Source organism: Camelus bactrianus, chromosome 1, assembly GCF_048773025.1.
Source record: "Camelus bactrianus isolate YW-2024 breed Bactrian camel chromosome 1, ASM4877302v1, whole genome shotgun sequence".
Classification (NCBI taxonomy): domain Eukaryota; kingdom Metazoa; phylum Chordata; class Mammalia; order Artiodactyla; family Camelidae; genus Camelus; species Camelus bactrianus.
Genome location: NC_133539.1, coordinates 90646607 through 90661575, shown reverse-complemented (window position 1 = coordinate 90661575; position 14969 = coordinate 90646607). Strand labels below are relative to the sequence as shown.

The following is a 14969-nucleotide window of genomic DNA, read 5'->3' as shown; positions in this document are numbered from 1 at the left end:
GGTGTTTTCATTTCCTGCCTTAAGACCACATGGATCTGCTTGAGGAAATTTGTTTTTGGGACTTGGCTGCCAGGTAACTATTTAAAAAATGGCAGGATGAATTAGCGCTGGAGTCTTGTCACACGGAATGCGGTTAGAGAAAGGCACGCATAAGGGTGAGGTTCTTTGAAAAAATTGGGGGGTGGATTTTGGAGGAAAGAGGGAGTTTAAAAGGGAAGGAGCAGAGTAAGGGAATATGAAACTGAGAACTAGACCTGCTGTCCTCAACAATTAAGAGGTAGGCACTGTATACTTGGCCCCTTCCTTCCCTTTGGAATAAGACCCTTTCATACTCCAGCTCTTTTTTATTACTAACCTGTTGCAAACACTATACAATGTGTGACTAAATCTTAATAAGTCTGCTCACATCGCTCTTTCTGGGTACCTTCTGCATTAATTACACTTACTAAGAGCCAAGGAAGCTCTGCTGTTGTAATAACCCAAGAAGTTACAAGAAATAGAGCTGCTTGTACAGTCCAGAATTATTAGTCTACTGCTATAAATATCTGTGTAGGAGGGTTCTGCAGGGTTTAGTTAATGAAACTTAGGACTCTACAAAGTTCAGTTATTCCTCTTTTCAGAACAAATTCATTAATTAGGACTATTTTGTCAAAGATAGGTCTGAGCTAGAATAGATTTGAGTTAGAAAATATTTCAAGGAAATACAATTATATTAAATGACTGTTCCTTCCGTTATTGCACTTAAGGTAATAGTATCTTCAGAAGAAGTGCTTTAATGAATATACGAGAATAATTGCTGACTGGTTTATTATAAACAAATTGATGTTTGGAAAATTATGATTATTTTAAAACAAAATATTTTCTTTGTCACCTTTTCTGTGTTTTGCTTAAAGTCTTTATTTAGAGATAACTCATCCAGTCTGGAGCTGAGGTATTATTCTGCATTATCATAACGTCCAAATTAAATATGTTCCGGTTATGTCTAAGTGGGATAAAAGAGTGTACGTACACATTGGGGTTTAGTGCTTAAATGGCCCTTAGCTTCTAGGCCCATGTTTTTATTTTGTAGGTGAAGAAACGCAAGACCGGGAAAGATTGCGTTTTTCTAAAAGGCATGTAACTTTTTAGAGGCAGAGCAGAAACTAAAAACTTGGTTTCCTAATTCTCAATTGGGTATTGAGATTGTTCAGCCTAGACAGATCCCAGGTGTGACTTGATTATTGTCTCCAAGAATAAATAACTATCTGCCAGGGACTAACAGGAAAGAATTGATTTACCTTGATCAGAGATGTGACAGTGTCTTTACTCCTGAAAGATTTCAGAAAGAATAAGTAACCCCCAGCTGCATAATTTAAACTGTAAAAGACTTGATCAAATGTTGTTGTAAGACTCCTTTGATATTATTCTCTGCAGCTTAATGATTTTTAAGGATAAAAATATGGTAATGGACATACTAATATTAGAATTAAGTGGTGTTTTACTGGAATTTCCATTTAGAAGAGTGACCGCTACTGCTACTAGAAAAATGAGTCCAGATCAAATATTTTAACCTCATCATTTGTGTGTGTACCTTTGGGAGAGTACTCTATCTTCCTTGTGTATATTTGGATAGAAAAGAGTCCCAGTTCGTTTAAAGATTAATAAACCAATTTATTATTTTTTTTAAACCCCAGCCTTGGCAGATGCAACATTATGTATTCTTGAACCTATTATGTCTGTGGAAGTCATAGCTCCAAATGAATTTCAGGGAGCAGTGATTGCAGGAATTAACCGACGCAATGGAATAATCACAGGACAAGATGGAGTTGAGGACTATTTTACACTATATGCAGATGTAAGTATTGTTGGTTCCTGACAACCTGGCTTTTATTAACCACAGGAGGAAATCAGATTAGCTTTTGTTTCTGGAAATCGTAGAGCAAACTGACACATTTCCCTGGCTATTTGAGTGTTGAGTTTGTGGCTTATATATGTGTGACAATTTCTGTAATTTTCTGTTAGAGCATCTTAAGTGCAAAAGCTAAAAATAAGATTTATTTCATGTAGACTTTGTGAATATGTCATTTTCTTAGATGTATAGTTCCATTTCTCATTATAGCTTTATTTGCATAGCTGTCTTATTATGCTCTAATTTATTGGGGTATTTAGTTCCCTTGCCTGTACCTTACTTGACTTAAATCTCATGGGAGAAAGGGTTTATTACGTTACCTAAGGCCTCCTGAAGACACTACTACCGACATGTCATTGAGGAGTCCTTAGGAAAGCTGTATTCACATTTTCACCCAAGAAACGTGTCTGAGCACTTGAGCTGCAGCGAGTGGAGTGGGATGAGAGGGAAGGCTGTTGGTGACCACTCTGTGAAACTGGAAGATTTGCTTTCTAGTTGTGACTGTGAAATGAAATTATTTTCAAATAGGGTTTCTACTTGCAGTGAAACAAAAATAAATTTTTCTTTGGCTTCTATCTTTTAAACCAGGAGTAGTTAGTAGAGACCTAAGTCTAAAAGAATTAAATTGCTAAGGCTTCTCTGTATTTTCCTCAAACATTTTTCAATAAGCAATGTTAAAGTATCTACTATGTTTATTTTCAGGTCCCTCTAAATAATATGTTTGGTTATTCCACTGAACTCAGGTCATGCACAGAGGTAAGCAGGTGCTTACGTTTTAATTCAGTGCTCGAGAGACCATCCTACAAGATGATCATTTTTATGAAATCTTGTCTTTATGTGACTTGACTTGATAGTTGGGTTTTTTTTTAATCTGCTTGTTTTGTTTGTTTGTTTTAAACACCCAGGGGAAGGGAGAATATACAATGGAGTACTGCAGATACCAGCCATGTTCACCATCCACACAAGAAGACCTCATTAATAAGTATTTAGAAGCTACAGGTCAGCTTCCTGTAAAAAAAGGAAAAGCCAAGAACTAGTTTTCTTCAGTTTTTTGACTGAATATGCAAGGTTTAGATACTTTAATGGACTCTAATGGAATGAAACCTGGCTGAGAACAAGTAATTTTAGAAGCCCTTTCTATTAAATTCAGGAGCTTCTATTCTATCAAAGTCAATTCTATGTATATCTCCTCTGTTGATTGGTTTTTACCTCAAATAAAATATTATTACAGAAATACATTTAATATTGATTTAAGGGGGAAGAGGCTTATTTTTGTTATACTTCTAAGCTTAGAACGTGTATAAACTTCCAAATTTTTTATAAGAATTTTCAACATACAGAAAAGCTGAAAAAACAGTACAGAGAATGGCCATGTACCTTCCATCTGGACTCAACAGTGGACAATTTTGGTAACAGTTTGTTGATCAAATAATTTCCTTTGTCATGTTTGCTTTATCTGTTTGTCTGTTATCCATCTATGTCTTATACTTCCATTTTTTTAAAAAATTGTTTTGCTGAATACTTGGAAGTGAATTGCATATATCATGATACTATCTTGGATTGTCATCTTTTAGTTGGCAGCCTTTTTGTATAAGAGTGGATTCCTTTGTGACAACGTGGATGACCCTAGAAGAGATTATGCTAAGTGAAGTAAGTCAGAGAAAGATAAATACTGTATGATTTTTACCTATAGGTGGAGTGTAAAAAAAAATGAACAAACATTAAAATGGAAGCAGACTCATAGATACAGAGAACAAACAGGTAGGTGTTTGTTAGAGAGGAGGGAGGAGTCAGGAGAGAGGAGTGAAATAGGTGAGGGAGATTAAAAGGTACATACTTCCAGTTACAAAATAAATGAGTCCTGGCGATAAAATTATTTTTTAAGGAATGGATTCTATATGATCTTAATAGAGAATGTTTTTCAGATTCTTTATTTGGAGATTAAAATGCTAGCTAGATTCCTAGCTATTTTATGTAGAGCTGATTGCTTCAATTTGTGGCTTCTGCAGATTTTTATCTGCTTGTTTTTAGGAGTGTAAATGTTACTTTTTGCAGACCTATGAGGTGAAAAACAGACCCTTGCATATGCTTTTCTTATCTATATTCATTTTAGTGTTTCTGCAGCTCAAAATAATAAAAAATTTATAATTAACAGGCTTGCTGCCTAGTCTGTTTCATTCACCTTGTAAATGCTAGCTGAATTTGAGTCTGTTAGAATTTATCATGTATTGTATTCATTGAGATTGTGAAAGAACAAATGTTAAGCTTTTGTTCCTAGAATATGTTGGGCTTTGCCAGACAATTCCATCATATTCAGAATTGCTTCATCCAAAAATCATCTGATGTAATAGACATGCCCTAGTCCTTTCCCTTAGTGAATAATACAAATAAAATAACTGGCTTAAATTTCTTTGTTTTTCTTGATTTATAGATTTGACTTTATAACTTAAGGTTCCTAGAAAAAAAAATCTTTAAAAAATATTGCGCAAGTGTTTTCAAGGCATTTGCTAAATGCTTGAAATGCATGATCTAATTTCGTTTTTACAACCCTATGAAAGTAAATTACTAAATGTCCATTTTTGTAATGGAGGTGGCAGAAGCACAGAGAAGGTAAGTAACTTGTCTAAGATCATATAGCTCATTAACTTTTCAAGTTGATAATGCAGTTATTATACTCACCAAACCAACTGCATTTTCCCATAAATATATCTGTTGCTACAGTAGCATCAGGCCTGAAAAGTATTGTTGCTTTGGCATTTCGTGAGCATCTCACGGTATTGATAATGACTTTGAATAGTGTTCCTAATGAGGAATACCTTCTTGGAACTTAGCACAGTTCCTCTGGTTATTGCCAACAGTTAGAAATATTAGAACATAAGATGGATAAATTTGGATTTATTTTTAACTTGGTCTGGTTATGATGGTATGGTTCCCGGAAAGAGTCTAGATATCTAATGTGACACCAGCATTTCATAGGCAATGACACAGGCCCAGCTGGTGGGAGTAACTAGAACAGGATCACACAGGGGCCGATCCAGGACCAGAACCCACATCTCTTGCTAAGTCATTAGTCTGGTTATAGCTTAAAGACCATATACCAGCCAAAGTCTCTACAAGGAAAAAATTAATGAGGATATTCATAAATAAGTTTCTTTTATACTACTTTTATACTACTAAAGAATAATTATTGGCTAATTTAAAGACAGACAGTATTATTTGTGTTGGAGAATAGTGGCAGCACTAGGCAGTATTGCCCTGATTCCCAATCCTGGCAGCACTTTAAAAATACCCAGGCCAACCCTTAGATACTCTAATTCTTTGGATCAAGAACAGAAGTTTTCTGGTTTATTCAAATATACAGACAAGGTTAAAGACCATTGTAATGTCACCTGCACCCCCAAAACATGAAATGCAGATGTGTCACACTATTAATATTTTGTGTGAAGTTAGAGTTCGGGCTGTTTCTTTTTAGTTTGATAACTTTACCCTTAAAGATACAGTTTTCTGTTATTCCTTTCCTCTTTGCTTACTCTTAGATTGTTTAGTTTGTGAAGACACTTAATCAATTCTGAAGCTTTAGGATTTTTTCAGATTTTAATGTTTTTGAAACCTGGATGAGTCTCTAAATTGATACCAGTGAAACAAGGCAGCCACCAGGTAAGTAGTACGTTGTGACATGTAGGAATACATCCCTGTGTAGAAAACAGCTATTTGCGTTGCTAAAACTATACATTTTTATATTAGAGCTTTAATTGTTGCTTAGTGTCTTCAAGCACCACTGTAATGCATCATTGAAGTAGTTAATGTATTCACAGGCAATTTACTGTGAGCATTCGTAATTCAAATAAGCGTCAGGCAGCATGTTAGGTGACTGTAGCACTTTGAAATCTAGGAAAGGTCACAGAACAGGTCATCGAATTTTCTAAGCTGTGAGAAATTAGTGTAGTAAACTCATGTCATGGAAGACATTCGAGGGCTAATACAGAATCTTCCAACTGACTTTCAAAAGAATTTGTTTAACTTCTAACTGAATCATAATTCAGATAGGAAAAATGAAACTGAGTAGAATCAAATGGAATGCAGACAAAATCCTGGTGTTATTCTGTACATCTTAGAATTTCTGAAAATTCTGAAGAGAGTAGGAAAATCACTGTAATGCTGTATATAACTGCCACTGGGTCGGATTGAGTCTTAATTCTTTACTCATTGAAAAGAGGGCTTAGGGTATTTAGAAGGTTTAATTCTATGTCAAGACAGATTAAGTAATTTTTTTCTGTTAGCTAGCAAAATCGGTATTAATAGAATCAAGTCAGCAGTTTTAGAGTTTGTGCTAGAAAAGATGTTCTAGTGGTGATACTGAGAAATTTTTTCGTGGTTTAACTTTGTGGGTTTTGTGAATTTATAAATTCGGTAAGTTTTTGTATGTTTGTGTAGATATACTGAAGTCTGTTAAAGGGCCATTTTAGATTCCTTGCCTGGTTGAATTATGGTCACATTTGTGAGCCTGATTTCACTAATAATGCCTTTATGAGGATGAGATCTGCCCCACCTCCTGGCTACAGGTTTTCAGACATGGATATAAGTATTCATTAAATGATATTAACTTTGAGAGGCATATGCTGGCCCATTTCCTGGATCGAATCTTCCTTCCTGGTTAGCTACTCCACTGAATCTGATAATGGTATATGTTGTATTTGCTTTTATAAATTACTTAGGCCAACATTAGGTCCAGATTGTCCTTATAAATGAAAGTTGTAAATACTTTGTAAACTTTTAGTTACATCACTGTTTCATTTAATGTGTATTTGCAGACACTCGGCTTTATCTGTGAGATACTATATTTTTTTTTTGTAAAATTTGAATTACACAATATTTAGAGATCATTTAATCCCAGTTTAGCACAAATTTTGACTATAGACAAATCTCTACAAACACATTTAACACATTTTATTTAGAAACATTTATTTGAAAGTAGGTATCAGTTAAAAAGGAATACTTGCTTGAAATCATAAAAAATTATAAAATTCCTTTTAAACAGGTAATTTTTTCCGTATAATTTGCTTTCACTGAAATATATTATCTCTTTAACATGTTAGGTAAAAGCATCATAAAATAGTTGGTTACAGTATATTCAAAATATTGAGAAATGCAGATTTAGAGATGTGACCATCAAGTCTATTTTGTTGTGTTTTTTTAAATACTTATTGGTCCAGCTGCAGCACATAGTAATGAACTAGGTTTTGCAATTTAGGGTTGAGACCCTGAGGAACCTGCAGGGAGACTGTTTAGCACTGAGCAGAGTGTACGTGCTCCCAGAGTTAAAAGTAAACCAAACCAATCAAAAAACAGAAACCCCAACATCTTTTGAGTATTTACTTGTAATCCCAGGCTTCCCTAAATTACCAGAATGCCTTATACCTTGGCTTTTTTACTAGAGTAATGATTTCGGCTATTTAGTATAGTCATCTGGTGTAAGCAGATGATCAGAAATTACTAAGCTCTGTTGGTGCCACAGCTGATCCCTCTTCGGTTCCAGAGGCTTCTTCTGGTGTGTGTGGCTCTTGACAGTGGTCCTTCACTTTCAGTGGTTTGCCAGGGTACCAGACCAAGTGAATATGACAGGGAATGATTTCCTGGGAAATAAGAGTTCTAAAATGATGATCTACAAAAACTTCCGGCTAAAACAATTCCGTATACTGTTTTGTTTTACCTGTGTTGAGAATTCATGAAGTAGAACAGTATAACCAAAATCAATTGCATCATCATTTGTTTTCTAGAGGAAGGAAAAAACAATAATTAGTGCAATAGCTAGAGTAAGTTGACTTTAGCTCAGAATTTGGAAGGCTCCCCTTATATAAACCCTTGCTTTGGCTAGGTGCCTTGAACCTCCTGCTACCTGTTTAAGTCTAAGCCTCATCTCCTGTGGTGGTTGGTATTCTGTGTTACGACATGGAAGTCATGGATTCTTCTTGTTTTGTCACTGAGGCATGTGAAAACCTAGTAATGTCTTTTTTTTTTTTTAATGGGTTTTGATAGAGGCTAAGGTCTATTGAGTACAGGCAGAATTTTTTGACAACCTTAGGAGTCTAGTTACTGTGTATGCACCTCAAGCCAATAGGTTAGCCCTGATATGCCAGGCAGTAAGAAAAGGGATAGGGCAGCCAGGATTTCTAGGCCACCATGGGCCAGATTGTGCTAGGCACTTAGTAAATACTCTGGAAGACAGGAGAATTCCCTGAGAACATGTATAATGAGCCTGGTTTTACAGGGAGGGTACTTGAGGTTATAGCTAGTAAGTGACATCAGGATTCAAACCCAGACCTACTGTCTCCATCATCCACATTCTTCATGCTTTACCATACCACTTCTAAAACCAGCACTTTGGATATTTACAGGTAGCTAGGCAGTCTTCCTCTTACCTTCTTTATTCACTTGATTTTTATAAACTTTACTAGTGACTATACCAATTTCCTGTTTTCTTTGACACTAACTTTTTTTGGAGGGGGGAGGTTGAGGGCAAGGGTGCTTATCCCTTTGCTAGTAAAAATGGAATAGAATTTTAAAATAGATCTACAAGGCTTTCACTGAGACTACTTAAGAATATGAAAAAACAAAAACGACTTAACTTGATACTGAGTTTTATCTTCCCTTTGCTTACAGTGATGGAGATTTTTTCAAGCCATGAAATTTCCAGCAGTTGGGGAGGGTGCTGGAGGGAGGAGGACAGGAGAGGGCCTGGCTCCATCAGAAATTGACTGCTCTTCTATGATACTTTGCTTCATTGGGTGGGTTTCCCTTTTGTCTAACAGTGTACCTATGAACGATGAAAGCAAATATCCAAAATACAGGCTGCAAAGATAGAACTCATGAGAAAATTCAGTGTCTTATGTAAGTTCCTGAAGGCTCCAGTGATCAGTTGGGCATTGCCGGGTTTGGGGGTGAATTTAGCCTTGTTTGACCCTCCTTTGGTGACGATCTTGACCTTTGACACAGCTGGCTGCTATGTTGTACTATTTCTGTCTCAGACTTTCGTGCTGCCTGCATTGTTCCTCAAGGCTTGACTGTTTACCATGTATTTCTACAATTTAAAAATTGGTCTTAGTGTTTTTTCAGGACAATGCCTCCTTCTGTTTTTGAAATAGCATTTCTGAAGGAAATCATGGGAATCTTCAGATTTTAGGCAGAAAGGAAGCAAGGCTTGAAACAAATGATGGCATTCAAATTCCATCTGACAAACTGTTCTGCCAAATACAAAATGTTACCTATTTTTAAATAATCCAAACAAAATTTGGGATTATTATAATGCTTAGACACCCTGTACCATTTAATTAAGACCTTCCTGAATAAAGTTATTGAAACACACCTTACATTTCTGTTTTTCTAGGTTCTTCCTCCTCCAGGAGGAAGCACCCTCAAACAAAACCAAAAGCAGGGCTTACTGAAGATCTGCGGCCTGGACACTGCATACCTGGCTGGCAAAGGATCCAGGCTGCACTGTCTGCACCAAGTGAGGCTCTGCCAGGAAGCCATCATTCTTTATATTACCCAGAAATAACCTCCTTGGCTTATGTATTCAGATAATGACCAATGTCAAATCCTTAGAGTCCAAATTGATGATGACTTACTGTCCCATTTTCTGGTAACTCAGCACTTTAATGTTCCTAGAGACAGACTGAAGTGTTTTGTTTCCTTATACTTACTCATAACCCACAGCATCCCCGTTTCTCCCCGCACCACCCCCCCGACCCACCCCCACCCCCGACCCAAAAGAATGATCCCTAAGAGAACCATGTGGTTTTATACATTTTTTTTCCTCTAGCCAACAAGTATCTCCCCTGCCCTTCGCTTAGTCCTCATGCTTTGGGAATGACATGTTCTTCAGTTCTAAGGCAATAATGCCAGTAAGACAGGTCTTATGTTTGTGTTTCAGTCTGTCTTAGCCTGCTCTTTTCCCAGGCTGTGTTCTTTTGGGGCTATGAGGTTATGAGGCTGCACTTCCTTACATAATTGAATTAAAGGTAAGTTTAATTCAGAGTATAGAGATAGCAATTCCCACCCAGAAAGCTTTTGGAAAAACTATAATCCCTATAGTTTCCTGAACTGTCTTGGGCCATGGAGCACCTCTGGTCACTTCCTGCTTCTGTGTCTTGGCTTTGTCAGCCCTGCTGTCCTACTTCCAGTCTCTAGGACAGACCTAGACTTTCCGATCTTAGTGGTTTTTAAAAAACTGTTGCTTGTTGCTTCTTTTTCTGAAAGATCATAAGAAACTTTCATGGCCACCAAGTAGCAGAATTTGATAATCTACTTGGATGGTGCATGCTTTCAAGGGAGCCCTCAGATGAAATGCGTATCGACCTTGAAACCAGCTTTCCCAGTTGCTTCAGTATTTAGATTTATGTTTGTTTCAAGGGCTTCAGTAAGTTTGTTAATCCTCATTTCCTAGTCCTAATTTGTCTAGGGTGACCCAGCAAGTCAGGTGCATATTCAATTATTATTTACGTAAAATCCAAATCCCTCAGGGTAAAAAAAAAAAATCAAAAACTCCTACTCAGTGACCATTCTCTTCCTTCCTTTTCTGTTTTCTGAGCTGTACAATCACATTTGTCTCCACTTTCCTACCTGCAGGTTGGTTGAGGGCTATTAATGGACAGGTGATGGACATCAAAGGCTGGCTAGAATGAGCAAACCAGGGCTGCCGTTTTTGAGCCACAGTACATCTGGGTCATTACTCTGGTGATGTGTCATATACAAGTGCAGAAGAATGGAAAACACGGACATTAAGAGATCCTAACTTTTTCTCTTTTGTCTCTGTTGCTTTATTCCTAAGGAGTTTTCTTCTGACATTCATTAATCTTGACACCTTTTTCTACATCAAACAAAAAAATTCCCCTTAACTTCCCAGTTAAGGTAGAAGCCTTTTGTTGAGGATATGACTGTCTTGATAGATGAGAGAAACTTTTATCTAACAAAAGAATTAGTGCTATATCCTGACTCTTGATATATCAATTAAATGGTCACTTCTATTAAAAAGCACTCTATAAGGGGAAATAAATGTGTTCATTTAGATAAGTAAGGAAAAATTTCAAACAGTTGTCTCTTTTACAAGTGGTCTTTGGAAGGCACACCAAGCTGTTCCTGGCAATAATGCTGACTGGATGGTAGACACATCCTAGTACTCAGAAGATACTCACTGATGCTCTAGCTGTCTATCCATGGTGAGCCCACTGCTTCACCCATCCATGTAGAAAATGACTTTAAGAAATTTGTGCTTATGGTTGGCTCAGCCCGCCTCTCTGAGTAGTTGATTCTGCTTACTCTGGAAGTGCCCGCCCCCTACATCACACTTGCCTGACAGAAACCCCAACTCAGCCTCCTCGACTTCCACACCTGCACAGCTGAGTGACTGGACCTCTAAATTCGTGACCATAGACCTTCAGGGGCCTGCAGTACTGCGTCAAGTCCACACCTTTCTCCACAATCCATTCTCATCCACATACCTTCTGTCTCATCCTTGCTCTCAGCTGGAGACTGCCTCACTTTCACTGAGAAGACAAACATTCAGAACTTCCACAAGCTACCACCTGCCCTTCACCAGCATCTATGCCACACTCATCTCCTTCCTCCAGGGGGCTCTCCGTGCTCCCACCCAAGGTCACCTCCCAGATGGGCCTTTTCTTCCTATCTACTCAAAGGTATTAACTCCAACAAGCCTGCCTTCTCTTTCCTACAAGTCCTGCTTGGCTCCTCTCTACTGGATTTTCCTTATCTACATATAAATATGCTATTAAATCTTCCAACCTAAAGATACAACAAAAGCCTTCCTTCCACCCTGTGCTTCCCCATCCTCTAGCTACAGCCCTTCCCTTTCTTTATAACAAAATTCCCTGAAAGAGTGTCTACTTCCTCTCCTCCTGTTCTCTCCCGAACTAACTCCAGTCAGGGTTTTGCCCACACTGTGCCAGTGAGATAGCTCTAGATAAGCTCTCCATCGACTTCCAACTGCCTGAAACCAAATGGTCAATTCTCAGTCCTCATCCTCCCTGACTTTCCAGCAGCATTTGATACAGTTGTTCAGTCCTCAGTCTTGAAACACTTTTTCTCAGATCTCCAACCTCAAATTCGAAGTGTTCCAGAACTCAATCCTGACCTAACTTTTCTCTGTCTATGCTCATTCTCTGTGATCTCATCCACTTCTGTGGCTATTAAAAAAACCATCCATGTGGGAATACTGCAGCCCAAACCTATCCCCTGAACTTCAGCCTCTTATATCCAGATGACTTTACAGATTCTCTACCTGGTTATAGAATTTAGAATACACCAAATCAAGCTAATTTCCACCCAAATCTGTTGTTCTGTAGTCTTCCTCAATCAGTAAATGAAAACTGTCCATCCAGTTACTCAGGCCAAAATCCTAAGACTCATCACTGACTTGTCTCATTCTCTGATATCTCCATATCCAACTCATCAATAAATACTGTTGGCCTACCTTCAAAATATATCCACAATCCAGCCACTTCTCACCACCTCCACTGCTGCCACCCTGGTCCGAGTTACCACTGGGCCTTGCCTAGATTATTGGAATACTTTACTGGTCCCCTGGCTTCCACACTTGCTATCTTGGCCTGTTCTCAACACAGCAGCCAGAATGACCCAATAGTAAGTCAGACCGTGTCACTCCTCTGCTAAAAACCCTCTAATGAGTAAAAGACAAGGTCCTTCTAATGGCCTCCAAGGCTTAACACAACCTGAGCACCCCACACACTCGCCTTGCTCACTCTGCTCCAGCCACACTAGCCTCACTGCTGTTTCCCCAACCCCTCAGCCACGCTGCTGGTCAGTTCCCTCTGCCTGAAACGCCTTCCCTTACGGAAGGTTGGCTCACTCTCACTTCCCTAGGCCTCTGCTCCAATGTCGCCTCTGCTCCAATTAAAGGGGCCCTTACTTTAGACCGTAAGGAGTAGTCCTGTCATACTCTGCATTCCCTTTTCCCTACTTAATTTTTCTCCTTAGCACTTACACCGTTGGACATATATTTGCTTGTTTATTAGTTCACTGTCTTCCTTACCTTCTCTCACTGGAATTAGTCTCAATAAGGGTGCTGCATTGTTTTTTGTTCAATGCTGCATCCTTAGTCCCTAAAACATCTCCTGGCATTCAAATATTTATTCAGTGAATGAAACACAATTAAAACTCTTGCCGTGAAACTATAAACCCATATGAATTTAGCCTAAGAACATCACATTGGTTGTATTTCTTAAGGTACAAGTTAATTTTCAGTTTTTCTTACCCACTGCTTCACCCTGCTGAGCTGTGCCATGTAGTAGTGTAAAAACTGTGTTGTCTTTTCCCACATCACATAAGAGCTGCCCAGAAAGGCTAAATCCCAGATGGGTTTCAGAGAAGGATCAATATGTCCGTGATTATCTGAAGGCACACAAAAAAGCACATTTGTGTTAAGACATTTTTAGGGCAAAATTTCAGAAATTTCAGTAATAGAACTTGTACCTGTTTCTATGTTATATGGAGATTTACATGCTTCAACTTGCCCTAAGTAAAGCTACTATAAAACAGTTTAAGGACTATCTGTTCTATATAAATGCAAAATAAGAGCTAGAATGATACTTAAAGTTAATCTAAAATCTTGTTAGTTGAGAAGTATTTTTTAATTCTACTGAAGCATCTATCAGTTATCTTCTCCACATTACCTTTCGGTTTCGGTCTACAGTCAGTGTACTGGTCTTTGCCAGTCCACATGTCTCTGTCCTCTGCTGATTGTTGGCGTTAAAGTTAATCACTGTAGCGGCAGCATCTCTGCCACTTTTTTGACTACATGAAGAATCAATCAAGTGGGTTTTCCTGAGGCATTGTTTTTGGAACTGCAGTCTTTTCAACTCAGCAAACATTTATTAAAAATGTACTTAATATCAGGTATGTAGGATACAATGACTAATAAATTACCTTTTGTGACTTCTAGGAACTCAATTTTAGCAAGTAACTTATGAGACAACTGTTCATGGACCATCATTTATGTAATTTGGCAGAGATATTCTTAGTCTATATTAAAGCCCAACAATAGTATAGTATGTGAGTAATACTAACTAGCTTATTAGGAGATGAATCCTTTTTGGTAAAATATCTTGAGCATAAATGCTGCTGTATACTGGTAGAACCTGACCTGGCTGGTCTGTATGAATGGTAGTCAATTCAAAAGGCATTCACTGATTGCTTGGGTGCCATGAGGGACACAAAGAGGGGCCCCACTTTCTACTTGCTGACAGTGGAGAAACACAGCTGACACCTTCCTTAAGAGAGGGAGGATCAGAGAGCTGAGGGGATAGAGAGAAGGGAGAGGTTTCTTTGGGCTGAAAGTTTGGGGAAAGCTTCATAGAGTTGAGATCTAAGCTGAGCCTTGAATTCCTGGCATGTGTATGGGAGCGAGAGTGACCAACTTCACCTTATGGTGCCACTGTGAGTTTAACTTGTGAGATGAAAAAGAATTACTGCAGAAGAAAAATTAGTTATACAAGATACCGTGAGTATGAGGACATCTGAAGGTAAAACTGCCAGTAGCCCTGCTGCAGTTGCTCAGGCGCCAGGACTTTACTTTCTCTGGTTATTCCCAGGTCCCCAGCCTTTTCCTTTGTATGTAGTATACTTGGGCTTATCTGTAGAAGTTTATGAATTCACTAGAAAAGGTGCAATTTTTACTCAGAATAAAAACCAGACAACTACTTTTTAGAGGAAAAACAGGGTGGAGCAAGGATATCCTAAAACAGATCAGATCTCACTCAGTCAACTGTAGAGAAAGCTGTACTCAGGCCAGTACCCTGGGTTGAGCACATCCTGAATAGGATCTGCTGAGATTTGAAAGAGCTATTCCAACAGGTTTTGATCCACTTTATCTAAAAACCAAATCTTCTCAGCTTTAAGTAGATAATTTTATATACACAGGCTATAAATAGCACCGTTAAACGTTTCTGCTGAACTTAAAGTGACAAGAGTACTTGTAGATTTTGTTGATGAAAAGGTTCCCGGTATTAGTTTTCTGAAGCTTCACAGTAGCCACGTTAAGTTAGACTGT

The 14969-nt window shown here is 38.2% G+C and overlaps 2 protein-coding genes and 1 long non-coding RNA gene across 4 annotated transcripts in view; 2 read left to right on the top strand and 1 right to left on the bottom strand.

The window, feature by feature from the left end:
* GFM1 (G elongation factor mitochondrial 1) overlaps positions 1 to 4040 on the top strand; it is a 41556-nt gene extending 37516 nt beyond the window's left edge. Inside the window, exons 16-18 of the mRNA XM_074368932.1 lie at positions 1674 to 1834; positions 2591 to 2644; positions 2794 to 4040. Of these exons, the coding sequence (XP_074225033.1) occupies positions 1674 to 1834; positions 2591 to 2644; positions 2794 to 2925 (347 nt within the window). The 3' untranslated portion in view covers positions 2926 to 4040. The remainder of the gene's footprint in view (positions 1 to 1673; positions 1835 to 2590; positions 2645 to 2793) is intronic.
* RARRES1 (retinoic acid receptor responder 1) overlaps positions 1 to 14969 on the bottom strand; it is a 45238-nt gene that overhangs the window by 3579 nt on the left and 26690 nt on the right. Inside the window, exons 4-6 of one of the 2 annotated variants that reach the window (XM_074368934.1) lie at positions 13176 to 13312; positions 7599 to 7661; positions 6815 to 7521 (exon numbers count right to left, since the gene is read on the bottom strand). In XM_074368934.1, coding sequence (XP_074225035.1) covers positions 7372 to 7521; positions 7599 to 7661; positions 13176 to 13312 — 350 coding nt within the window. In that variant the 3' untranslated portion in view covers positions 6815 to 7371. Of the gene's footprint in view, positions 1 to 6814; positions 7522 to 7598; positions 7662 to 13175; positions 13313 to 14969 lie in introns of those variants that run through there. The other variant, XM_074368935.1, reaches the window with a different exon arrangement.
* LOC141578546 (uncharacterized) lies at positions 5412 to 9250 on the top strand. The gene is made up of 2 exons (XR_012508917.1): positions 5412 to 5545; positions 8549 to 9250. It is a non-coding gene; the product is annotated as an uncharacterized LOC141578546 (long non-coding RNA).